General features: G+C 49.6%; 2 protein-coding genes across 6 annotated transcripts in view; one reads left to right on the plus strand and one right to left on the minus strand.

Moving 5' to 3' along the window:
* Positions 1-3,177: 3,177 nt before the first annotated feature.
* Positions 3,178-14,334, minus strand: LOC144170184 (bestrophin-3-like). 4 transcript variants are annotated; one of them, XM_077699807.1, is made up of 6 exons: positions 14,099-14,326; positions 12,073-12,507; positions 7,114-7,401; positions 6,889-7,041; positions 5,181-5,261; positions 3,178-4,144 (listed from the first exon to the last, which is right to left on the minus strand). In XM_077699807.1, exons 1-6 carry the CDS (start codon positions 14,213-14,215, stop codon positions 3,989-3,991), a joined length of 1,230 nt encoding a protein of 409 aa, XP_077555933.1. In that variant the 5' UTR covers positions 14,216-14,326; the 3' UTR covers positions 3,178-3,988. The 4 variants fall into 4 exon arrangements, with proteins under 4 accessions (XP_077555933.1, XP_077555935.1, XP_077555936.1 ...); XM_077699809.1 differs by having other exon boundaries at positions 12,073-12,516; positions 14,099-14,254; XM_077699810.1 differs by lacking the exon at positions 14,099-14,326 and adding an exon at positions 13,260-13,301.
* A 3,495-nt stretch (positions 14,335-17,829) lies between these two features.
* LOC144170185 (polypeptide N-acetylgalactosaminyltransferase 1-like) overlaps positions 17,830-27,592 on the plus strand; it is a 46,480-nt gene continuing 36,717 nt past the window's right edge. For both annotated transcript variants that reach the window (XR_013322574.1, XM_077699811.1), the window contains exons 1-2: positions 17,830-18,663; positions 19,248-19,417. Coding sequence is in view for 1 of the 2 variants with exons in the window: in XM_077699811.1 (XP_077555937.1) it covers positions 18,209-18,663; positions 19,248-19,417 (625 nt within the window). In the remaining variant the exon portion in view is untranslated. The remainder of the gene's footprint in view (positions 18,664-19,247; positions 19,418-27,592) is intronic.

Raw genomic sequence — 27,592 nt, forward strand, 5'->3', positions numbered from 1 at the left:
ATCTATCTATCTATCTATCTATCTATCTGTCTGTTTGTCTGTCTGTCCATCCGTCTGTCCGTCCATTTCTCTCTCTCTCTCTCTCTCTCTGACAATACATAGGCACTTTCAGAAGCCATAGCGCGCCTAATATTTGGCCTAGCCCTATGGGGTTAGTATCAACTTTTTCCGCTTTCAAAAACGGGGGGAATGTTGCGGACAGATTTTTAAACTGGGATCTCATTTTTTTACAAACGAGTAAGAAATATGAGCAAAAACATGGGTTTTCGGGGTGCCTGTGTTTCTGCACGCCGCATTGAAAAAACCTCCCAATTGTGGGATATATGAGGGGTTCCTCGGGGGCCTTAGCCAGTCCTGGCGTAAGCCACCACGCTAGCTCCCGGCGTGTCAACCACGCGGGCTCCCATGGCTACGGCAGCCCAGCGAGGTTCGCCGATACGAGAACACAGTAGACAGTAGTGCCGAAGCACAGCCGTTTATTTGGGGAATCCCAAAGCATGCGAGCACAGGGCTCGACGGCGTTCACGAATCACGCCGTCCGGGTCGTGACCGCGAACGGGAGGCAGGCACTCACGGCGCGCGACAAACAAAGCTCCCACCTGAGACACAAGTATCCATCACCGCCGCGTTCCGCCGATGTCGCCCCGACCGGGTCTCCGACGAGACTCTCCCTTCTCCCGTGCGCGCACCCTCGCGCCGCCCGCGCGCCTATCCCCGCACACATCGGTGGCGCCATCTCTCGGGGGACGCCGACGAACCAGCGGAGCGCCGGACCGGTTCCAGCGCACAAGCGTCTCTCCCGAAGCGCGCGCTGGCTCGGGATCGCAGGTCGCAGTTCTCCACGATTCCCACACAATATAGAAATTCTGTTCGCAACATTCCCTCCCTTTGGCTCTTCTGATTGCATACATGCCGGTATAATTCTTCTGAGGCAAATAGGTTTAGCGCTAGGCTTTCTGAAAGTTCCGCAGCTCGAGAACGCTCGCAATCAAATTTCCCACTTAGAGTCACACTATTCCCACTCTTGTTGGTGGCTCCGTCTTTCGAAATCAGGAGGAAACATTATTAGGCTCTACCACTCACCGCGTACACGCTGCGGTCTTGCTATGTTACTGCGCGGATAGCCGGACTTTTGGGCTTATGCGGCGTGCGCGGCATTGCGCGCGGAAGAGCGAAGTTTGCCGTCACTCGAGCGAGTGGCACCACCGCTTTGATTGCAACCATTGCAACTATGCACTGCAGCGGCATCTCTTGCGAGCCGGGTTCCACGCTTATCAGCGCGCGAGGAAGAGCAAGGTTAGACCGATGGCGTTGGTCGAAGCGGTGAATATTTTGCTTTTTCACCGAACGATGGCGTGATTCCGCAGTAATGCTGTTGAGTTTTTTTTTATTATTAAACTCTGAGCCGTAGCCAAGACGAAGCACTTGCTCGAAGTGACGTGACCTCAAATCTTGCCGGTAAAGCTGTTGCTTGTGTCCATTGCATAATGGCGGTGTCACGGTGCAAAAGTGCAGGAATATTTTTCTTGTAGGCTCGGATGGGGGAAGAGGGCAAGGGGGTGGTTTCGCACTTGAGCGGCTAAAAAAACTTTAATGGGGCTTTCTGAACGGAAAACGCCAGCTGACTTCTTTATTTTTCTGTTTGCTCATTAAAACTCCACCCATTTCATGCTCCTCCCTTCCTTCGGCGTTCATCCAATAAGTCTAGAGGGTGTTGGCTCATCACTCCCCTTCAATACTCCTTCCCGCGCCCGCAACTTCTACCTCCTCTCCTTCGCATCCATCGCCCACCTGACCCCTCCTCCTTTCGCCAACCCTCTGTCTCTGCTACCTTTCCCTCTCCTAAACTCCCCCTCCTTTCCGATTCAACACCTTCACCCTACTAGGTACCTCATGTCCTTCCTTTAGTCTTATGGCTCTCACCGACATCCAACCTCTCCCTCACCATATATGCTCTCCCTCCCCCAGTTCCCTTCAACACCGCCAATTCTTCTTGTGCTCTCCCATATATTTCCTTTACCGATTTCCCCCTCTTCCCCGTCCAGATTTCCCTTCCCCTCCCTGACGCAACCGCCCTCCGCTACAGCTTTTCGCCCGCATATCCCTCGTCTCTTCCGCATCTATCCTTCTCTCCCTCTACTTCGATCGGGCTCTCCGACTTTTAATACGGTCCCCAATACTAGTTCGCCTTGTCGCTTCCCACAATTACTGCCCCACAACAATCATATACAGGGTGTCCCAGCTATCATGCACCACGATTTAAAAAAAGAGAAATGGCGTTACTCGAAGAAAACCTAGTGCGTAATGTTTGCAGTACTGTGGAGAAGCGGACAGTATTTTTTTTCGTTTATGGTACTTAACTAATTAATTGAAATTAATGATCTAACTCGAGAATTATTGTCCTAATCACTGAAGTGTCAATGAGGCACTTGTAGGTACCCACGAGGGGCATCTAAGAGCGGTATTTTCAGCGACGAACTAATTGCGTGCTCATTTATTCTGACGGATAAAGAAAACCAGCGAAATATGAAAAATACCACGTGACGGCGATTCCGCGCGCATTGTAAAGCAGCGTCCCCAAATAAGCTGATTGAAAGCAACTGCTTCGCCTGTCACCCGCCTGAAGAGACAGTGCATCAACTTGATAATGACGTGCATGAAAGCAGCAGCAACAGCAAGATTCGCGGGGCGCGCGTGCAGATGAGGCGCAAACTCGGTCACGATTTATTCTTTATTTTGTTTATTTCATTCTAGCTAACTCAGAGGCAGCCTGTTTGAGTGCATTGCTTTACGATGCGCGCCAATGCGCGCGGGGGCGCCGTCACGTGGTATTTTTCATATTTCGCGGGTTTATCCGTCAGAATAAACGAGTGCGCAATTATATATCATTCCCCTGCGCCTCAATCTCATCGAAGGCATGTCATTCCCGCTACATTGTTTAGTACGAAAGCATTAAAAAAGCCGTCTACTCAACCCGCGGGACTTCGAAGCGGTACCCTGAATATTGTGGGGGAATTTCACTGCAGCCGACATGGTGCTGCGGTTGCAGCTTTCGTTCCGCCGTTACAATTGGTTGGTTGGTTGGACCCTTAAATCATGGCCGTAATAAGTGGACGCCGTGCGTGCATGCTCGCGCTTACTCATCTTCATCGCCGAGAAATTGGGACAACGCAGTGGTTGCATAAAATACAGATCAGTTTAATAGTAAAATATAGAGTCCTCCGAGTTCAAGGAAAGGCAGACACAGGCAGAAACGAATTTCCTTTTGGCGCTTAGCGTCGAAGTGAAAGAAAAAAATGATACGAACAAAATACGGAAAACAGGCATAGACGTTGACAGCTCCCGTCAGTTGGAATAAAAGCCCAGCGACTAGTCGACACCGTCTTGCTGTCTCTAATGCGCATTTATACGGAAAGAAGCGTGCAGATTTCACCATGAAAGCTGCACGCCTTATGACTTAGATCTGACCTGTTTTCGGGTCATGCGTGTACGCCGTTATCAAGCAGTTACCTATTACAGTATTTGCTACTTCCAATCAACCTATAGCCTAAAGCTTAGATAAGGCATCCGTATAAGAGGAACAGAGTGCCATCGACGCTTGAACTGGCCGTACACAGCGTAAACATTCGTGAGCCCGGCAATAAAAGCATTGAACAGGGCACTATTCACCATGTACAAAACAAGGCTTCCTGAACGGCATGTACCGGTGATTAAAAACTAGCCAGGGGCGATAAGACTCGTGCCGTTTAAAAGAGGTTTGAAACCTGAGCGCATCCAAGAAGACCCTACGGCACCAGGCGCTAGCAATTGGATAATTGCAGCATTCGCCGCAATGGGGGCTTCCGGGGCTTCGCGACTTCATTACAGTATTTTAAAAAGTATCTTCCCAGCAGTCTTAACGTTGGTTCGCTGTACCACGTATCTCCGAGGGACGGATTTCCCAGGTGAGTTCTTCGAGCGCCGGAGGTGCGGGCTGTCAGGCGTTCGTTCATCCGATGTTGACAGTAGATCCGCGGTAGGTGGGTATTTTGTGAACGATTGCAGCGGCCGTGTATGGTAGGTCGGGTTCCTGGCTGTCCCAGTGCAAGTCGCGCTCCATGCGCGGAAATTTGCCGTACATCTCGTCCACAGCCATGTAGGAAACCTGCGAAGCCGCGTCGTACAGTCTACCACTTCCAAGGCTTACAAGTATTAGTAACGCGCAGGCCGTTCCACATGCCATCCAATTAGATGTTAAAAATCGCTCAGTCCACATGGTGTGGACATGCCCTAGTTTTAACTAGCCAGATCTGCAATCCTCAGAGTCCTTGCTACTCAACCAGGAAAAAGGGGATCAAATCGGCCTCTCCCTGTCTGCCGCCGCGCCCTGTTACGAATCGGCCAGCGCCGCCGTACTTTCCCGCATCACTCCACGGCTGTGCGGCGAAGCCACTGCGTGCGCCTTTCAGCCGTCAGGCGCCACCATGTCGGTGACTCATCATTCAAGTTTCGACAAGCCGGGCCAGATGCCTCGCTTTCAACGCGCTCCAAACTCCGGCGGTTGCCAGCGGCACGTCGAGACTTGTTCAAGGACACAGAGGCCTCGCGATTTCAGCGGAGTCCTCGTCTCTCCCCTCAACGTGCGCCGAGGCTACCGACTGCTTACGAACTCTGGAAAGAGCGTTGTGTGTGTCTGTGAAGTGCGTAGCGTGCGCAAAATGTAGAGGGAACGCTGTTTTTACCGTTACCGCTTTTGGGTATAAAAAGACCCCGCAAGCGCTGTAACCCATTCCTGTTAGAGCAGCGAATCCATGCTGTCACTCTGCTCGAGTCCTGTATTGTAACCTCGCCAGTCGGGGCATTGTTCTTTGGGCTTCGGCTCACCTCTCGCTATGAAGTAAACAGTTACGTTAGCCTACGGTCTGGACCTCTTCCCGGCTGCTGCTCGGCCCGCCCAGTTGCAACAGCCCCAAAGAATCCCGGCCGACGGTTAAGGAGAATGATTTGGGGTCCAGACACAAGCTTTACCCTGTGCTCTAATTGACGGGAGCAAATAAAATCACCTCTCCTCCTCTCTATCCCCATATTGTATCAAAACCGTCGTAGCGTGAGCGTACGCAAACCACTATGCTAACTCTCTAGGATGTTAGTTACTCGGTCGCCGTGGGACGCGCAGCTTCTGGAACATGTTTGTGCCGAACCTGTGTGTGCCGGTCGATGAGCCAATTTGTCTCAAAGTCGTCGTCGTCTTCCCCGAATGGGTTGATCAACTGCTCGGCAACCTGAAACGGCAGCAAGAAAGCCACAAAGAATGCGTTTCAAGTGACGCCATGTTTGTTATTTTTCTTTTGTCCAAGTTTCTGCACTGGCCATGTATCTGTCGTAACGTAGCCACACGTAGCGTGCTCCGGAAAAGGGGCGCTCTGCACTTCGGCCTTCCGCCACGTACGAAAGGGGATAAGGAAGGCTCGAAAACGAGGTCGGCTGCGCACGGGGAATTCAAACATCGCACTCTTTCATTTTTGTCGCGTAGCCTAGTAGGCTTTTGTTGATGATGATGTCGGTTATTATTATTACTACATTCTCCAGCACTGCGTGGACCCCGTGAATTGAACCCTGAAATGAGCACCTGGACCTAGGTTCTGCGGACAATAAAGTTTGTTCTCTCTCTCTCTCTCTCTCTCACACACACACACACACACACACACACACACACACACACACACACACACACACACACACACACACACACACACACACACACACACACACACACACACACACACACACACACACACACACACACACACACACACACACACACACACACACACACACACACACACACACACACACACACACACACACACACACACACACACACACACACACACACACACACACACACACACACACACACACACACACACACACACACACACACACACACACACACACACACACACACACACACACACACACACACACACACACACACACACACACACACACACACACACACACACACACACACACACACACACACACACACACACACACACACACACACACACACACACACACACACACACACACACACACACACACACACACACACACACACACACACACACACACACACACACACACACACACACACACACACACACACACACACACACACACACACACACACACACACACACACACACACACACACACACACACACACACACACACACACACACACACACACACACACACACACACACACACACACACACACACACACACACACACACACACACACACACACACACACACACACACACACACACACACACACACACACACACACACACACACACACACACACACACACACACACACACACACACACACACACACACACACACACACACACACACACACACACACACACACACACACACACACACACACACACACACACACACACACACACACACACACACACACACACACACACACACACACACACACACACACACACACACACACACACACACACACACACACACACACACACACACACACACACACACACACACACACACACACACACACACACACACACACACACACACACACACACACACACACACACACACACACACACACACACACACACACACACACACACACACACACACACACACACACACACACACACACACACACACACACACACACACACACACACACACACACACACACACACACACACACACACACACACACACACACACACACACACACACACACACACACACACACACACACACAGAGAGAGAGAGAGAGAGAGAGACGGAGGTGCTTCCCGTTTTGACAGCCTTTAGCTGCTTGTGTAGAGAGGTGGGGCGTGCATGCCTTGAGCCAGCCCATGAAGAAGATGAACTGGAGGAAGGTGAAGAAGGGGAAGTACACGTCCAGCTGGTGGCCCAGGTAGCCTCGCGCAGGGTCCAGGCTCTGGCGAGCCACCAGGCACGTCACGAAGAACAGGTGCGTCGTCAGCGTCACCACCTGGAACAGCATAGGTTCGGACGCGTGGTTGTTCATTTAAGTTGACACCCTCAACAGGGATGAGTAGGCGACCTGCGTGTAGACGAGCGGCACGGTGACCCAGTCGTAGCACCAGAGCAAGGAGCACTTTTCGCGGAACTGGTTGAGCTCCTCGAGCAGGTGCTTGAGCGGGGGCCCCGACTGGAGCCGGCCCTGGCGCACGGCCGAGTTGGCAAGGTTCACGAACCACACCGAGGGCAGCCAGTGGCGGTTGGTGCGGCTCGGCGTCGACTCGTACAGCGAGCACTCCTCGGATGTCATGAAGCCGGCCTCCACGAGGTGCTGCGTGCTCGGGAAGCGCTTCTTCACCGAGCCGCTCACCTGCGCGTACATGTATACGGAGTAGTGTCACCAACTGTTCGACTGCGGCCCGCAAAGATATAGAATACAGAAAAGCTTGGGAGTATACAGGGTGCCCCAGCTATCATGTACCAAGATCTTAAAAAAGAGAAATGGCGTTACTCGAAGAAAACCTAGTGCGTAATGTTTCGAGTACAGTGGAGTAGGCGGACAGTAATTTTTTTTTGGTTAATGAGACCTAATTATAATTAACTATATAACTCGAGGAGTACTGTCTGAATCATCAAAGTGTCAACGAGGCACTTGTGGGTACGCACGAGAGGCATCTAACTGCGGTATTCCAGCGACTAACTGATTGCGTACTCATTTATTCTGACTGTTAAAGAAACCCTGCGAAAAATGAAAATACCACGTGACAGCGCTCCCCCCCCCCCCCCCCCGCCACGTAAAGCGATGCCCTCAAGCAGGCTCCCTCCGAGTTAGCCAGAATGAAATAAAGAAAAGAAAGAAAGAAGAAATCGTCCCAGTTTGTGCCTTATCTGCCACACGCCCCGCGAAGCTTGCCGTTGCTGCTCCTTCCTTGCGTGCCATTATCAAGGTGATGCACTGTCACTTCGGGTGGATGACAGGCAAAGCAGTTGCTTTCAATCGGCCTATTAGAGGGCGCTGCTTAATGAAGCGGGCGGGAGCGCCATCACGTGGCATTTTTCGTTTTTTCGCGGGGGTTCTTTAACAGTCAGAATCAATGAGTACGCCATTAGTTCGTCGCTGGGTGCCTCTCGTGGGTACCTACAAGTGTCTAATTGACACTTTAATGATTAGGAGAGTACTTCTCGCGCTAGATAAATAATTAAAATTATTTAGGTCTCATTAACGAAAGAAATTACTGCCCGCTTCTCCAGTGTTGCAAACATTACGCAACAGGTTTTCCTCGAATAACGCCATTGCTCTTTTTTTTTCTTGGTGCATGAGAGCTGGGAGTCTGGGACACCCTGTATACACACGGAACGAAAAAGACAGCGCGAGCACGAATTAAAAAAAAAATTACGCCCACTTTCCCTCGCGGGAACCCTGGTGTGATGCGACGCTGAGGGGGGTTCAAGCGCAAGCGGAGAGCAACCGTCGACCGAAAGGCCACCGGAGAGCGGCACACCGGTTATATGCGCAGCGCGCCCGAAGGAGAGGAGACCGCGGAGAGAGACAGTACTGAACATGCGCAGCACCACGCGCAGCGCCGCCCACCGGCGGAGTGAGAGCGCGCTGGGCCGCACACCCGCAGATGTTGAGACAGTGTTCGCTCTCACCTGGGCACGCGCCGGCGCCAGTGCGTCTGCCGTGGCTATGACGCAACACAATCCACTTTAATCCAATCCAAGCCAATCCAATCGAATCCAATCCAATGCCCCTCGCGAGAGTGTGTTCGCTATCGGAGAGGAGAGGGGGTGAGCGGATGAGAGTGCGGACGCCGACGACGACGGACGCACGCAGGAAGGACATGGCCGCCGACAAGCTGATGATCTCAGCGTCGCATCTAAAACATTACAGCAACTTTCAAAGAGGACAAACTGCAAAGAGCGCAGCGCACTCGTGAAGTCCATCGTGGACACCACTAATGCACTGCGCTCTTTGCAGTTTGGTCTGTTTAAGGACACGCAAAGTTAGGGAGGGCACACGGAACAAAGGTCGTTCCGTGCGTCAACCCTATAACTACCCTACAATTACGCGCAATCGGCTTACACAATTCCTTACCTACAGCTAGTGTCACTAAATTTCATTTAATGACTAGTACAGACTATTTCCTCACCCTCCCCCGGTCTGCGAAGAGTTTGCGCATAATTGATTGATTGATTGTAGGGTTTAACGCGCCGACGCAACGCAGGCGATGAGGCGCGCCGTAGTGGAGGGCTCCGGATTAATTTTGACCACCTGGGGATCTTTATCGTGCGCCCAAAATCTCGTACACACGGGTGTTTTTGCTTTTCGCCTCCATCAGAAAAGCGGCCGCCGCGGCCGGGAATCGAACCCGGGACCTCGTGCTCAGGAGCGCAACGCCTTAGCCACTGAGCCACCGCGGCGGGTTTGCGCATAATTGAGGGCCACGGAAATATTTAGACCCCCACCTAATGTTCTTTTTAAGTCATCATCTTCGCAAGGCAGCTTTACTGATGGTTCTGGGAACTAATGCAAGTATTTGGACCTATATGAAGGATGGTTGGCTGATTGATTCATTCGCCCCCCGATCAGATTGATTGTGGGGTTTAATGCGCCGAAGCTACACGCGACTATGGGGCGCGCCGTAGCGAAGGGTTTTGGATTAGTTTTGACCACCTGGGGGATCTTAAAACTGCGGTAAAATCTCGGCATACGGGCGTTCTTGCTTTTCGCCTCCATCAGAAATGCCACCGCAGCCGGGATCGAACCCGAGTCCTTGGGCTCAGCAGCACAACGCCTCAGCCACTGCGACGGGTGCGCAAAACCTGGTGCGCAGAAACGTTTTGTTTCGCAGGGGAAAAAAATTGCGCTGATGCTCAGAACTTTCTAAGAATGTCAAAGCGAGAGCCTGGTTGCACCTTTTTTATGAATCCTTGGGACAATGCCGGTCACCCCTTGACCCGGCCCCTAGAAACCCCTTCAGCTCGCTCGCCATCGCCAGGAGCCTTGTGTTAGCCGCTGTCGGTGCCTTCACCTCTTAACCCGTATTGCACGAGCTGAAGAGGCCTCCTCCGGCGCTGCTGTTTCCGCCTTCAGGCGCGTGATCCCCGGCTCGCGCTCCTATTTTAAAGAAGATTCTAAGGCTAGCATCCGGGATTTTATATGGCGTCCGTGCGCGCACGGAAAAATTCACGCATCTCCACGAAGTGAATCATGACGAGCGGGCGAAGCACTGGGGATCGTTCTTACCGTAAATCACCCGTGGCATTGCCCACTCGCGCATGTAAATAAGTGACAACGCGTGTGTACAGAGTATACAATTCCAATCCAATCCAAATCCAATCCAATGCTTCTCGCGCATGCGCAACACGTTGTACACGGACGCCAAGCGCCGGACAAAGCGAGGTCCTAAGGTGTTTCGCCCCTAAAACAGGATGTGGGAAAGCCAGCTCAGAAACACCAAGCTTGTTAGCAAACCAAACGCATATCGCCGCTTACTTCGGGGCTGCGTGTGTGTGTGAAAGTATGCCGTAGTGCGCGTGCGCCTGATAAGGCGACCAAGCGCGGAGCGTTGAAAACGTGATTTGGACCTCGATCTTTGAACCTGATTCGGAGTGTGCTAGTTATGATTAATAGGCACTATTTTTGAAACACAGGCAAAATAAAAGTGTGTGCGTGCACCTGTCTTCCTTAGAGGTGATCGCCTTAAACGCCCAAGAGAAATAAAATCTGCTACTATTACCTGTCACCTAAATTGTGTGTCACCTCTACGTATGTCATGGGCTAAAAAGCTTTGCTGGTCAACCACTTTCGCACAGCCGGCATGGAGAGTTAAATTTTGTTCCTCACGATTCTCTGTACCTCAAAAAGGTATCCCACAAGCTACGGGCCTAGCCTTGAAGCAGCCTCAGCGATTTCCGGCCCGCGACCTCGTAATCGACACAGTTGAACGAGGCGGTGCTTCACAACTCCGGGAACGTTTCGGCCAGCAAGAAAGACGCACCGACTTTTTTCTTGCTGGCTCGGAATTCTCTCGGCCGGCAGGCCTCACATAGTAGACAAGATTTCCGCTGATGGTGCAACTAGCGCTCTATATGAGCTATGATAATAAATCAAACCCAGCATCCCAATCAAACCCCCAAAAAACACAAATCAAACAAAAAAAAAGTTCCTGCATTTTTGCAGGAAGTATTCGCCGCATTTATTCTGCGATTACCGATAAAGAATATCTGCTAATCACGAAATAGATTACCCTCATTTTGCGCTGTGGCATGCGCAAAAGCTCAACTTTGCTTTCAAGTCTTTTAGCGTATAATATGACTCGGTTCACTAGCGACGGTAGCTACATTCACGCAGTTGAGTCAGAACATGAACTTTCTTATCTTGGGGAATAGGGTAACCGACCTAGGCTATCGTTGGGTACATACATGCACGCATCGCAGTATGAAACATTTGACTTGACGTTCATGAGCCCGTCAGCAGCACGCGGGTCAAAAATTGTATCGGGCCTTCTGCAATAAATAAACTTAGCTTTTAACGCGTACCAAAGTTTAGGAAATAACGACAGTTTTAGCATTTCGTTCCCGCCAAATACGACGGTGCGCTATTGGAAGCTCTTTTTTTCTTTTGAGGCCAGCAGCTTTCAGTGATGTGAATGAAGCTCGATTACCACACGCAAAATAGGTGTGTTGTTAGCCGGGCATGCATACAAATACGCCTCGTTAGACTCCAACACGCATTCATCGCTGCAAGCGTCATTGCCGCAACGACGCAGTCACGCAGCGAAAGTTGTGCTAATGAATAAGACAGGGGCCCTAAATTAAAGGCAGCTTGTTAATCAAACGAACACAGCCTACTCAAAGAAAGATATGCTACAGAAATAAAAAAGCGTACAGAAACAGAAACGTGACGAACTTATGGTGCACGAACGTTCATAAACTCAATACTTGTGCGACCGCGTATCGTAAGCTTTTTATGGTTGCCCCCGCAGTTTCCTACGGGGGCAAATCATGTGTTGTCAGAAAAGGCGCCTACACTTACCGACTGGAGTACGAGCACGAGTCCCAAGTTCGCGTAGCGCACCATTGTGCGACGCAGCAGGCGCCCCTGGTCGTCGCCTCCCGTGACGTAAGCGAGCACCACGTGCGCCAGCCTGTCCGGCCAGGGGATGCAGGTGAACTGGTCCCACCAGCGGCCCGCCACGAACGACACGTAGAAGCCGAGCACGAACGAGAGCGGGATGTGCTCGAGTGCGCGGTCGCTGTAGAGCGCCAGCTGCTCGAACAGCCGGCGCTGGTCGGGCGTCATGAAGCGCCGGTACCAGATGGCGATGGCCGTGAACGCAGCGCCGTACACCAGCAGCTCCTTGAAGATGAGCTTGTACACGGAGCCGCGCCAACGGGCCACCAGCTTCCAGAAGCCCAGCAGCGTGCTCGTAGACACGTCCGCCTGGTACGCGATCGTCATGGCGCCGCCCTAAACATTCTCGCCGGAGAACAAAACAATGACAAATGGAGGGGGTTCAAAGCGATGCGTGCGACCATAACGCGTTGGAATTGGTGTTCCGATCATACAAACCGCGCGGCTAACAGTCCTAGCCTTCTGCAGCCCCTCCCAAGTGGCTTTGGCGAACGCCTCACTGTCCAAAGAGGTGAACGAGCCCTTTTCCCCAACCCGGACAAGAACCTCTCTGGCGCAGAAGCTCAAACGCTGAGGCAAATCCAGACGAACACTTATCCTAACAAATCCCGGCTATCCAAAATGTTCCCTCAAACACACACAGACGCATGCAATAAATGCGGAAACCCTTCCAACTTATTTCACGCAACATGGGCCTGCCCTATCATCTGGCCTTCAGGAAACAACCCCACAAATACGGTCGCGCTATGGGAGGCAGCTCTGGCCAGCTCCGACTTCGGGATTCAGAAGGACTTAATTCTTCGAGCCCGGAGAGGAGCAGAACAGTCTGGGGCCCTGGAAGGAGGGCACCACCCCTAAGACAATCGCGCCACTTCCTTTTTTCCTAATAATAAACGTTTCATTTCTCTCTCTCGCTCTCCGTTTTACCCCTCTTGCGCGAAATTATGCGACGGGCGCTGAATTAAAGGTTTGAAAACAATCTATCTGCTTCGCCAAACGCCGTTGAAATTTGCTCGTTCGTTTCGGCTACACGTCTTCGCGTAGTCCGGTACACTTTCGTTGAGGCGCTGGTGAAATATCACTCGTACCAGGCGCAGCGTTGATCATTACTTTTAACTGCACAGCCCACAGAACACAAACGCTGTCCCGGGAACGAAATGAGTCATCTGTGCGGGCGGCAATCCAGATAGAGTCACGGCCTGCACTCTTTCATTGGCTGCGCGCCAGATGGCCGTACGCAGGCCGACGGGCAGGTTTTCACCCGCATGAACATTCTAAAGCTCGCACAATAATGAAATTGCAACGATATAAGTGATTGAGCATGAAGTCCGAGCTTCAGACAGGGGACCCTTGAGCTGCCGCTCTGCTCTGAAAGTGATAAGTAGCCACCGATGAAAAGACTCCACCGCTTGCGCGTTCGTCGCGCGATTGACATCATGCACAACATTATGCACAGGCCCCGACATCCAGCACTGTCTCTTGGGCGACTCTAAAAACCAAAATTTCTACAATTTCCACAAGCGTGCAAGTAAATGGTTAAGCGATTTGAAAAGTGCTCGTACAGCATTTTTTTGCACTTCGAACTGACACCTCCAGCCTAAAGACAGACACCTTGAAAAGCAAATCCTCATCTGCGATTCGTGTGGCTCTAATAACCCAATCTGACCTGAAACGGCACTGCTGCCATCATGCATCCAACTACTACTACTTTTAGCGGGCTCATCCAAAGGGTCTGGAAGTGCTCGCTAAGGCCTTTCTACCGACCATGACCTGCCCTTCACATGGTTACATGAAGTCTTGAGTTGGTTTTTCTTGGGCGCGTCTTCACGCTGACCTTGATTCGTTGACGCACAACGAGATCGTCCTTGCCACATTTTCTTTTAAGGCTGCCCCTTGCCGTGTTAAGAGTCTAAGAAGATCGTCTTACTTGGACGGTGGTCTGTGCTGAGCAGGCGGAGCCGGCGCCTGGTGCAACGGCAACCACCGCTTTTCTGATCCCCTGCCTGCGACGAATTCCCGCTGCCTGAGTTGCAGGGAAGCGCATGCTCGAATGCTGATAGCCGATCGTCAGTCAGTTCAGCACGTGCGTTGAAGAAACCAAGCCGAAGTGAAGCACACGAGGCGCGGACTGATACTCGTGGAGAAAACCTGATTGTATACGCGCGCCCACAGCACGTGCTCGGCCACCTTCTCGTCGCGTGGCAGTGACTTGATGCTTTTCACGCAGGACTTGACGGATATCGTTTGTAAGTATGTATTAGCTCACTACAACCCAATGTAGTGCGTTATTCTAAGTCATAGAATTTCCCCTTACCCGCCGCCGTGGCTCAGTGGATAAGGCGTTGCGCTGCTGATCACGTGGTCGTGGGTTCGAATCCCGGCCGCGGCGGCCGCTTTTCTGATGTAGGCGAAAAGTAAAAACGCCTGTGTGAACGAGATTTCGGCGCACGTTAAAGGTCCCCCGGTGGTCAAATGCAATCCGTATCCCTCCACTACGGCGCGTTTCATCGCCTGCGTTGCGTCGGCGCGCAAAACCCTACAATCAATTATACATCGATTAATTAATTACTTAACTGATTATTAGTCAATTAATAAATCAATCGAACAACAAACAATCAATAAATCAATCAATCAATTGATTGTTTCATCAATCAATCAATCATTCAGCATTTACCCTTCACCGCTTCCTTGTGCACCGCGTAGCAAACAGTCGGTGAACACGTTTTGTAAATACGCGGCACAGTCGTGCACACTTGTTGCGCATGCTCCGTGATTGCTACACAAAAAAAAAAGAACACGCAGAAAAAATCAAACTTCTGGCCAGAGGCGGGGAGTCGGAGAAAGAGAGAGCGAGAGAGCAAAGATTTATTGTGAGCAATACGGAGGTGGTGCAGCCATTCCCCTGCACCTTAGCCCAGGTGCCCTTTCGCCTTGGCTCCAGTACGGGCTCGAGTGATCGGAACTGGTCAGTGAGAGTCCTCCAAATGTTAAGGGGAAGGGCACAACTCGGGAAACGAACGAACGAGTGAATGAATGGTTTGATGAGAAGAAGACCGAAGGCCCTGGTTGGGGGCATCACAGTTGGCTTGTGGAGAAAAGCCGGAAAGCCTATGCCACGTGGTAAATGCTGTCGAGAGAAGAAAAAAGTGGCAGGTGATGGGTAATGACGGGGAGATTTTGTGCTATAGTGATGTCCAGAGAAAATATTACTGATATATATATATATATATATATATATATATATATATATATATATATATATATATATATATATATATATATACCTGATCAAAATTACAGAAAGTGTATTCTAGATTAGTTTTTGGCAGGTTGTCCAAATTTTTCAGGACGCTTTTAGACTGCTGTGAAGAATTTATCATGTGTGTTGGAAGGGGCACGGTTCACCCGCGGGATATGAAATGCAGTGCTTATCCCGTTGAGAGCATACTACATTTTTCATGAGCCCAAAGGCCAACACGGACGTGATCATGGCGACTGCGATAGAGCATGCATTTCGTACTGAGAAGATCGCTCAAGCTGGTTGAACATTACTGAGCCATTGCTTAACTGATTCCGGCAGTAAGAAAATCTTTACTTTTCCTTCAAATACAAAATGGTACAAATTAATAGCCAATTAATTAATTAGTTTTTATTTTATGACTCGAGGCTTTGCACAGGCTCTCGCTGTCCACTGTACACACTGTCAACTAGGCTGATTTTACGTCGCCTGGGGGCAGAATTCAGGACTGTGGTTGAATGCGGTTGCGGCATGGTGCTGTCTGGTGGTTTCTTGGCGAAGCGTTGGTAACATCATTTCCCCCGCATGTCTGGGCAATGGCCATGTCAAATTTTTTTAGAGCGAAGCTCTTATGCGGCCTCTCCTGTGGTTTCGCAGCGTCCCTTGCCGTCGTCCCTCGATGTAACCGAGAAGACGAGGAGGACACCGAAGAGATAGCGAGGAGTAAAGCGGAGGAAGAGAGTATGGCGAAAGTGTGAGGAGGAAAGCGAAGTGCCGCCGCGGGCGCCGCGCGAGACGTGCCCCGCGGCGGGAACCCGTTACGAGATGGCGCCAGAGTAGCGCGCGCCGTCGTGTGCTCACCCGCACTAGCACGAAAAAAGGAGCACGGCAAACCATGATTCCGCTTTATTGAGTAGCGGAATGGAACGCCACACCGAAGGCCGCAAACCTCGTCTCCCTAAATCCCTGAAATGCATCTAGCGCTACGCAACCGTATGGCACAAGCCGGATAAAAAGGCAGCCTCTGAGCCTCCTCCCTCTTTTTTACAGCGAAGTTGTTAGTCTCAGGTTTCGTTCCGTAAACAACAACAACGACAACAAAACCCAGGCAGGACCTGCAGCAGTTGTCGCCTAGGACGCCGAGCGCATGCGTCAAGCTAATCAGGCATACAGCATAGAGCTCAGCATTCGTCAAAAACATAAAACAAGCATCGAAACTGCATTATTGGTGATAAGACACCTGTGAACAATGGGACGCCCCCCCCCCCCCCCCCCCCCTCCCCCCAGCCCCCTGTGTTCCTGCTAAAAATTGTGCTTGCAGATTATGTTTGGAGGATAGGCAGGACGTGTCAGAGCAGTTCTCGCCCAAGGCACCTAGCGCATGCGTCAGGCTATGTAGCTGACCCAGCATTTCCCGCCAGAGATGTCGAGCGCAAGCGAGAAGCCCGCCGAGACGATGAGAAACATTTATACCCACCCCCATCAGCATTTGTAGGGGTTTACAACACCTTCGCTGGACATCCAGTTTCGCAGGGCGGGACGGCGATCATTTTTTTCGTTCGGTTTTAAATTTTAGCTCGACACGCTGCTCATTGGTTGCATTACATACTACGAAAGGAATATATTCCCATAACCAGTCACTTGCTGCTTTGGACGGATTACAGGTCAGGTGGTGAAAAGCGGTTTAATTTATGATTAGACTGTAAACGAAGAAATGCGGATACATTGAAACCGTCCTGCAAGAAGCGAATGGTGAGGATGCGCACGGGATGAGCGTGCGGATACATTGAAGCGCTGACTGGCTGTCTGGACGGAAACCGTCCTGCAAGAAGCGAATGGTGAGGATGCGCACGGGATGAACGCTAACTTTACAGCGAAAGCATTTGTGGAATAAAACCAACGCACGCGAAGCCAGATTTTTTTTTTTGCAGTTGTTTCCAGCCGCCCAGCAGCATAAATATACCACAAAGTGGGTGGTATTAAATACAAATCACTTATAACACGATGTGAGCGAATAGCATGTAGAAATAAAAGTTCCAGTAGGGCCTGCCTCAAAAGAAAAAAAAAAAAAAGAAAAATACGATGACGATTTTTTTTTTAATTTGAAAGCGCTGCCTGCCAGAACTTCTTTGGAACTATTCTTGCACGAAATGATTGCTCCACCCAGCCCTTTTTGCCCGCATTTTTTTTTAACATTTGTTAGAGGACAGGGCCGATTCTAAGGGAGCGAGTGTACACATGAAGGGATAAGAAAAAAAGGTGAGATAATCGGTCGACTGACCTCCACCTCGTGCGAAAGTACGGCATCTTACGAGACTGGGAACCTTATAAATACTAAAGCAACCATTTTTGATCTACCAGTGTTTATTACGGCTTGCCGAGAGTTGAAAAACGCGGCACAAAGCTAAAGAGTCAGTTATCCTTCGGTAGATGGCGCAGGCTGACTCTCTAGCATGGCAGTTTAATGAGGCCACAAGGCGTTCATCTGTCCAGTTTACTCGAATTCGTCTGGCTCGCAGCGGCTTGCGAACTTGCTAGCTTGCGTTTTGCTTTCCGCGCTTCCTTCCGCCGAGTGTGATTCGTGAAGAGTTTCTGCCCTCGCGCGTCCCGTGCTCGCTACGTTCCCCGCTGCTCGCTGCGCTCTTCCAGCTGAGTGTGTGCCACGTGTGTTTTCAGACATGTCGGAGATATCGAGAATGTCAGGATGCTTCCACGCGCGGGAGCACCTTTCGCCGGTCGGCGCGCCGCCTCACAACGTCGGCTCCGCTGTTTGATGGGCCGCGAACAGGGGAGCACACGATGGCTCTACTCTTCTCGCGGCGCCGTCGTGTCAGTCTCGTACGCGTTCTCTCCGTGCTCGCCGTCGCCGGTGTCACGCTGCTGTTGCTCCGGGGCCGCACAGGCTCCAACGATCACCCCGAAGATGGCGTCATCCACAAAGCACGGCTCCCACAAAAGTCCGACACCGGTGACGACCACGGCAAGTTTACGGCCGGCGGCTACCGGGCTGGCAGAGTTCAAGCGCCGCGCGACTGGGGCGATGAGAGCCCGTTGCTTTCGGATGTGGAAGATGCGGACGAGGCGGAATTCTTCCGAAGATTTAACGAGGACTGGGGCAAGAACGGTGCGGGGGTGCATCTCAAGGGTTCCGAAAAGGAGAGAGCTGACAAGGAGTTCTCGCGCGCTGGCTTCAACGCCTACGTTTGCGACCGGATTCCCCTGAACAGGACACTGGGCGACCGTCGTCACCGCAGGTAAAGTTCCTTTACACCGTTGCAGGTGCATCAAAATGCCACCATAGTAGTAAGGTTGGTGTTTGTTTTGGGTCACTCCTGGTATGTGACCCAAGTAGAAGCTCCTAAGAGCCGGGGTGAGAAAAAAATACACGAGCGAAAAAGGCAGTGCCCGTGCAGTCATTATTTTCACCTCTGCCCCATAAACATTTCCGTCCTTGTCACCTCTGCTGTCGTACGTGACGCAAACGTGATACGATCTGTCTGTGTTCCGAGTAACGCGAGACGCAATCTCTGAAGCAGAGCGCATGCAACCTTGTCCACGCTACGCGACAGTGTAGCGGTTGCCCACAATAAAAGTCGTGTCGAGTTGCCCATTGTGACAGTGCATGACAGAGTGCCTCGGGGCAACGGCGGGGTAGTATACATTAATCGGTTCGAGCTGTAATCCTTCGCCGCATCGGCCCTACAGCGGCGGGCGGTAGGGTCAGCACATTGCGCAAGGAGATCGCCCCGGGGTAAGGACGTGAAATGTGAAAGCTTCGCGTAGGTGACACCGTTATCGACGGTCGCCCGTTTTCTTTTTCTGTTGCTCCCTTCCGCAGTTGCCGCAGCGCGAAGTACGACGTGGAAAACCTGCCCACCGTGTCCGTGGTGATCATTTTCACCGACGAGATATTCTCGGCGCTCCTGAGAACTGTGTACAGTGTGATCAACCGCTCACCGCGTCGCCTCCTGAGGGAAATCATACTGGTCGATGACTACAGCCAAATCAGTGAGTCAGTTCATTTCACGAACTAGTGTACACTTTGTGTGTGTGTTTGGACTTGTGCTTGTACTTGTGAACGAGACTTCGATGACACCTTAAATATAACCGCCGAATGAATTTATAGTCTGCCAAAATGTTGATTTTTTAAAGGGGAAGAGTGCCTAAAATATTTTATGCCCTGAAGTGGCTATTTGGCCTTGTTGGTTATAGTCACACGTGAGGGCTGGGAGCGCTGGGACCAGCGCTCAAGGGTGTCTATATCTCTTCCTTTCTGTCCGTGTTCCAGCTGCGCTGTCGCCCCCCTAATTATTTTATGCCAGTGCGAAATATCGTCAGTGACATGTCTATGCTGCCGGCATCCCGGGGTTACTTATCAAAGAAAGTACAGTAAAGAGTGCTACATCGCATAAACACACAAAAGAAAAATCGTTTAGAGGAGCACAAAGCCCTGCTTCTTTTTATTTGGGATGTTGTATTTGGGAAAATACCATGCAGCGATTTTGGTAAGGGATGCGAAAAGCGTAACTCATTGAGCACACTCAACCGTTAGTGTGGGTGACAGCGAAAAAAATTCATACACTGCCACCGAAGTCTATGTTGCTGTCGCTGGTGACATAGACGGTGGGGCGGCAGTCCATCATCGCTGCTGCTAGTGATGGGGACGGGGGGCCGTGTATTAACTTTTTCGCTTGTCGCTACTGCCCACACTACCTGCTTACTGTACTTATTGAGCTACACTTTTTGCGTTGCTCACCAAAACCGCTGCATATGGTTACCCCTTAATTCGCAGCAAAGTAAAACTGGTACTGAAAATTTTCGTCCAACATTCCTCGAGATCAAGTGGACAAGATTGCAACAAATCTCTTACCGGAATATTTCAATAACAAACAAATTAAATAAAGCTTTTGAATATTTGCATGTATTCTCAAAAAGCAGCTGGCAAGTAGTGTGTTCCCCTACTGGTTGCCTCGCATGCAACAGTGATATTTGGGGTTTTATAGTTTCATAGTTGTGCTTCTATTAACCATCCTGGGTAACTAAGTTAATTACTGAGGTGTGTCCCCACTCGGAGGCACTTGCTGGAAATTCTAGCCAGAAACTAGCTGGCAAACTAGGATGTCAGCCACGTCCCACCGTTTGCTCAGAAAGCATTGTTTCATGGACCAAGTTTTTGCGTAACTGTCGAGCTCTGTACTTGTATAGGCAGCATAACAATTTGAGGTTTCACATCCACCCATGCCAAGATAAGAAGTTCTTTATGGCCGATTATATCCTGCTACAAGGTCTGTCAAGAGGTTTGTTTTTGGTCATGCATTTAATTGTTATGTACAATGACTGTCTTGCGTTTCATAAAATGAGGGGCATTACTTTTTTTTGATGATTCCAGGCCTACTAACCTTCCAGCATATTTATCCCAGCTTTCTGTGGTTTTTTGGTGGATTAAGTGTCATTTTGGTCTTGTCCAGTGTGTAATTCATTCTGAGCTCAGCTACCATCAGCTCAGCTTAGTGTAAACTACATCATCATCACCACCACCAGCCTATCTACACCCACTGCAGGGCAAAGGCCTCTCCCATTATTTTCCAATTACCCCGGTCCTGTGCCTACTACGACCAATTTATCATCTCTGCAAACTTCTTGATCTCATCTGCCCATCTAACTTTCTGCCGCCCCCTGCAATGCTTGCCTTCTACATACCATTTCCTAATTTGAAATATGTGCAAATTGCCTTGTATTGTTTGACATCATCTTGAGCTGTTTGTGCGTAGAACAACTAATTAAAATTAAGTGTGGTTTGGAGTTAAATTTCTCGCTTATTGCCTTGACGATATCATGTAGGAGGCAGCCGGTTTAGTTTAATGTTCAGGGAGAGAGGTTGGTTACTTTACTTCTAGTGCTTGCCCATTTAAGCTGCACGTCATTTTTAAATCCAATTTCATTGAAGCCAATTACATGGAATGCACCTCTGCTGTAGTTAAAATGGGATCTCGCAGATTGATGTGAGGTTGTCTTACTGGTCTTAAATTTTTAATTGTTGGTTCTCATTAATTTGCTATCAGTTTATTTGACTGCGTGGCTTAATTCAACCACATTTACTTGCCTGATCTTTCGCTTAGTTCAATGAAACCTTAGTGGCCTGCTTGGCACAAGCAACTGTATTATACATGGGTGGCTTTCACTAGCTTGAACCTAAAATATTATCTGTCGAAGCTGCTCCATTGTTGTTATGAAAAAAATTGTCCCCAGTTTTTTGTTTAATTTGAGTAGTGCAGTCTAATGATACAAAATGTGATCACTACTTTAATGCAAGTACCTGCTAGACAACTTAGTTGACGAAACACTGGTTCTAGTGCATCATACTTCATGAGAGTGGGAAATCACCCTTGCTCAGTTAACTTAAACATACAGAAAGATGGCATATGGTAGCAAATCTTGTTGAGCCCCCCCCCCCCCCCCCGTATTTGCTGTCATTGTCTCTTTTGAAGTGTAATAGGTAGGCACCAGTTAGAACCTTGCAGTGATTCACTGGACCTCTAAAATAAAGGGATTGTTAATTGTATGGTATAAATAGCTTATTTTTATTTTATTTGTTTTATTCATCCACACTGAAATCCCACTTTGGGGATTTTGGCAGGAGGGTACAAATGATGAGGACACCACAAAAAAGGCAAACAACAGGTACAAAAAATACATAAGTACACAAAAGAAATAGAGGGCCTAATGTCAGTACTAAGTTAAACATGATGCAAGAAAATGATGATTACGTGTTTAACTGTCTGAATTAAATCTGAATTCAGTGAATTCTGAATCTGAAATAAACTGACTTCAGCATTATAATGTGGACCATTTAAAATCCGTAATTCTATGTGGCGACACATCGCATGCATAGCTGTATTTTATGCCAGATTTAATGAAAAAAAGTATCGCATAGAAGACCATATGCAGAAAGAAACGTTATTCTGAAGCGAGCTATTGTCCAGTCATTTTTTTTCCTCTTTACACGCACTTTAACGCACACTACAAAGGTTCCGAGCTCTGTCTATTTTGAAGAGTAGACTGTACAAAAATGTTCTTTGGAATATTCTGAGCCGTGAACAGAAGAGACAGCATTGTTCATGGCATTTCTGTTTTGACGTCAGTAGCTGACCTCTTCCATATTTAGGCTCTTGTCTTCTGCCTGCTTGACTCTCCCTGATGTGCGATGTGTGCCTGTATTGTCTGGGCTAGTATTGTCCGAACACTTGTCTTGACCCTTGTGAACGAACGAAGCGTACGGAAAAAAAAATGCTGTAGTAAACTATCTTCTGGGTTATTACATGCTCCGGCAAAAGTCCGCACAGGAAATCGCCTATCACTTTACAGCATAGTGCATACGAGGAGTGAGACAAACCTTTCCGACATATGGCTTTGCATAGCATGTTCATGAAAGTCTTTATGAAGTGCTTGAAATTTCCTCTCTCACAGACCACATCATCATTGACCGAATCAAAGCACTATTGGCATTGACATTTTAGGGCTTGACACTAGGTTAGCGGGGCCACGAACACAAAATAAAAGTTTTGTTCACTAAGAAGACTGCTCTGTCCCGATAACAGTGGTACCAATTTTATCACAAACTTCAAACAAATCCCAGAGATAAGGAAAACAGACGAAACAATGACGGCTCCTAGCCACTTTCCGGTGATTTTTGTTTTGACTCCACAGAATCTTGTTTGTGCGATTAGTGGCTGCCAACCTGAGCCACCACCAACAAATGTGACTAGGCAATTGCAACTGGGACTCTAATTCCGTTTGGTCGTATCACTTGGATGTTAACGTGAAGTGAACGCACTGATAACAATGTTTTAAAGTGAAGCTTTCAGCCTTTTACTGATGATGTGCATTGGCAAAAACACACTGCAGGAAAGCCAACTTTCTCCGACGATGATGTCGATTGTGGGTGAGGTGTAGAAAGATTCAAACGCTTCGCTGCAAAGCTTGGCGACAGCTCCGTTAGGCCCCCTCCCCTGAAGTTTGATGTGCAGCAGAGTGAGCGGGTGTAATGCCGGTGTGCGATGGCGCGATGAATAAGAACTTAACGTCATGTTCTGGGGTGAACGTCGACAGCTGTTACCCACAGCTCGACGTACGATGAGGATGACATTTCTCTGCATGCTGTGAAGCTGTTAGCTGCAAGATGTACAGCCTAATGCACATTTTGAGGAAAAACACCTTCAACCGGCACCTACTCGAAAATGTACTCACCGTACGCCAAGCATCAGGTACCGATTCACACAGTAGACCCCAAACCCCAATGTTACGCCTATGGAATGCATACGATTCACGCCATAGACCCCAAACCCCAATGTTATGCCTATGGAATGCATACCTGAGAGTTGCTGTGGTTATCCTGGAAAAGTGGTGTATACCTCCAGGAATGCACATACTCACATTCTGGGATTGGCCAACCAAGGAATCCATCACGAGAAAGCTTCACGTTTGACAGTCGTCGTCGTTAGACATAGGGGTGTGTGATTTTTTTGTGCAACATTTCAGTTTTTCAGTATTTCTTGCATTTCTTCAGTTAAAAAAAACGTCCTTTGTGGCTTTAATATGGCTGAATGAGCTACCAAAGGCTAGTTTTTTCAAACGAAACAAATGTCTACATGGCCCTTTTAGTAACATAGTTACAAGTGACTTTTTTTTTTTTACCAGAACATAACGACAAATTTGTTCCTATTTTTACACCTTGGCCCTTTCTTCTGTTTCAATTTCACTGCTCTCATTGCGACCACTGTTGCACACAGTTTATTAGGCACTTATTTGTGGTCCTTCCTCAAAATTGGTCGCCATCCCCCCCTGCAAAAGTGGATGTCTAGCAAAGCTGTTGTAAACCGCTTTAAATGGTGATGGAGGAGGGTATGAAATGCTTGTCGTTGTCTCGGCGAGCTTGTCGCTCGCGCTCGGCTAGTGTCACTAGATAAGGCCACAGAGTATCGGAACTCTGTTCTATTGTTCCGAGCCGCCGCCATGATCATTGGTCAGTTCGCATTACGTGTCATTTGCTTACACTGCGACGGTTCATGGGCGCCGCCATTTTGTTGTTTGTGCGTTTTAGTCGGTCAGCTCTAGTAGGCTTAGCTTGTCCTCCCTGCTCTGTGGCTGCGCGCGAATGACGCCGTTCCGAATGCAAATCAAAGATAACGCGTGTAACAGCATTTGAGCAGCAAAAAGTGTGTCAAAAGATGCCGCCCGGTGTGGCCGTAGATGCGGCAATCTCGCAACACTGATAAATGCCAAAATTGCCGCCATTGCTGACTTGCGTGCCTCAGTGGCGTCACGACGTTAGTCTAATACCTTATCTACTGACACTACGCTCGGCTTCCCTGGCAGCAAATTCTGGGTCCTGCCTAGCCTGACGCCTGCGCTCGGCGTCTTGGGCAAGGACTGCTCTTTTAGTGACACTAGTCCCGCCTAGCCTTCAAAAATAATCTGCAAACATAATCCTTACCAGGAACACACGGTGTGGGGCCCCATTGTTCACATGCGCCTTATCATCACTAATGCAGTTTAGATTATTGCTTTGTGGTTTTCCTCAAGGGGCCATGCAGACAAAACACAACTTTGGTTCGTTCGATGGATTGCTTCGTTAGAATCATACTGACCTCAATTTTAACGTAAACTTCGCTCAAATAAGATACATAATTAGGAAAAAACGGAATGGCCATGCGGCTCACTCGCTCATTTCTCGCACCAGAACATATGACGCCATATCACAGCCGTGCGATTGGCTGAGGCCGGCAAAAGCAAACGCAAGTTAGGCAGGGCTTTCAAAGGAGTACTGAACGAAAATTTTATGATCCATTTTTATTGCTTTTATCGATGCTTAATGGTCTGGCGAACACGACAGAGCACTTTAATTACTTCAGCGCGCAATAATCAACTACATTGAACGACCTGAAAATCTTTCGTTTCAATTTCCCGCGCTTTGTGCGGACGTCAAAACACTGCAGAGGCCGGTAGGGGCGTTGTTTCGACCGCGCCGCCTCCGGAGCTGAACGGCTGAGCTGCCTGAAGGTGCTAGGCCTACTATTGCGGCGGGAATTCGATGACCGCTTTCAATAAAAGTCCCGATGGCGACTTCTATTTCGATTCCGGGCTATATTATCGCTTCCTTTCCCGTGTTGTAGCTATGGCTACGTGTACCCGTTTGTGAATGCGCCAGCGCCCAGTCGCCGCTCGCGGGGCCGCGCCGCCGCGCGTGTGAAGTGACGTCACGAGTTTTTGACGAGCGGTGCCCGCGTCACTTCTTTTGGCTACCTCAGGATGATGTCACGCTGATGTCCATTTGCTGAGTACCGGTCTGCGTGCTGTTCCGTCGGTCGATAAATGAGAACCAATTAAAGTATGTTCTTCGCGTCGCAGGCCGCTCATATTTCAGCCAGGGTATTCTGCTGATAAAGGGTTAACAGCGCACAATTTCGACGACACACAAGGAAGAGAAGACAGGACAAGCGCTGAACCAGCACTCAGTTGTTGTGTCCAGGATACGCACACATTCTCGCCACCGAGCCGAGGCGCGGTGAACCTCCACTCCTCTGTGCAGGCGCTGGAACAGACACTCTTTGAAGAAGCGACTTCTCTTTTGCCACTCCGCTCTGGCGGTTGCACAGACAGTGAAACCACGCTTCCGTGATGTAGGAAGGCTTCTAAACATCGACAGTACAGCCGGTGGAAGTAAAGCAAAGGAAGCGAACTGTGCAACAATATTAACGCCGAAAATTGCTGTCAGTACTCCTTTAAGCTTGCAGAGCGAGCTATTTTCGCTTAAGTGTAATTTATATTCATTTTATAGCAGTAAGAATGGTGGGGTGAAACAGTGGAAGTTACGAAACTACATTTAATCATAGAAGTACCAGTGCGTACTGCGGTTGGTTCTGCGCGCACTATGCTGGTTATAGCTGCACAGCGGTGCGGCTTTTTGGGGTTGTCCGAGGCGACACTGGCCGATTGGCGTAAGCGACATTGTTTTACGTGACCCTATTTGTCAACCATACCCCATGTTTCCCGAAACGATTACTAACCTAACGTAACAGAAACAAGCCAGGTGCAAATACGGTCAAAAACAAAACAAGGTATTATGACCGTCACGTAGAGCACTGCACGGGCCCGGGCCGGCCCAAAAGCCCGGGCCCGACCCGGCCCGCGGGCCGGGCCGGGCCGCCCGAAGTCGATTATCGGCGGGCTCGGGCCGGGCCCGGGCTCAGTGCTGCGGGCCCGGGCTGGGCTCGGGCTCAGTGCCGCGGGCCCGGGCCGGGCTCGGGCTCGACGCCACGGGCCCGGGCCGGGCTCGGGCATGAATTCATAGGCCCGGCCGTTAATAGTTCCGATGTGAAGTGTAGAAATGAGCATAAAATTGAATATTCTGAGTACACTTTTACGCGCTTTTTGATGTTAGTTGTACACATTGTTATAAAAACGCGTTTTGCTAGGTCTGATAGTCACTATACTGTACTTTAATGACATTTCATCTACTGCATCAAGATTTTATATTTTGGTGTATAAGATATCAAAGATACGGTTACAAGGAATGCCATAGCGGGGAAGGAATTAATTAAGCCACCCTGGGCACGGCCTCCGCGATCGGCTGCCGGCGGCGCGCCTGCGGCAGCCGATCGCGGAGGCCGTGCCCTGGAGCTGTGCACCTATGTCTATGTACGTGTATTTTAGATGTCGAACCAATCTAAATGCGGCAGCCGTGGCTGTAAATCAAACTCGCGTGCTAGAGAAGCGCCACCGCTTAACAACCACTCCAGGAAAAATATCTCAACGCACGCACATATTCGGGGATTCAAATGGAGAGCAAAAAATTTCATTAATACCAACTTGTGACCGAAACAACCACATGAAGTTGCCAAGAGTCTGGTCATCAAAGGTGATGGTGTCTCTCGTGTAAGAATACGAGCTATTATTACGCCCATGTGGCGTGAACTGCAGACGGTGTGAGCTAAGCTACGTGTACTTTTAAACCATTATTTTTTGCGTTACAATTCAGGGCATGCTTCTGCAGACTAGATGCTCCGTCTGATTTCCCGCTACGAAGACACTCGACCAAATATAATAAACAAATTTTCTTCGACGTCTAAGACCAGGCCTGGTCACACACATGCGGGCCCTCCCTAGGCTCAAAAAAGAAAAAAA

Source organism: Haemaphysalis longicornis, unplaced genomic scaffold, assembly GCF_048455015.1.
Source record: "Haemaphysalis longicornis isolate Haplotype H1 unplaced genomic scaffold, Haemaphysalis longicornis Haplotype H1 scaffold_2, whole genome shotgun sequence".
Taxonomy (NCBI): domain Eukaryota; kingdom Metazoa; phylum Arthropoda; class Arachnida; order Ixodida; family Ixodidae; genus Haemaphysalis; species Haemaphysalis longicornis.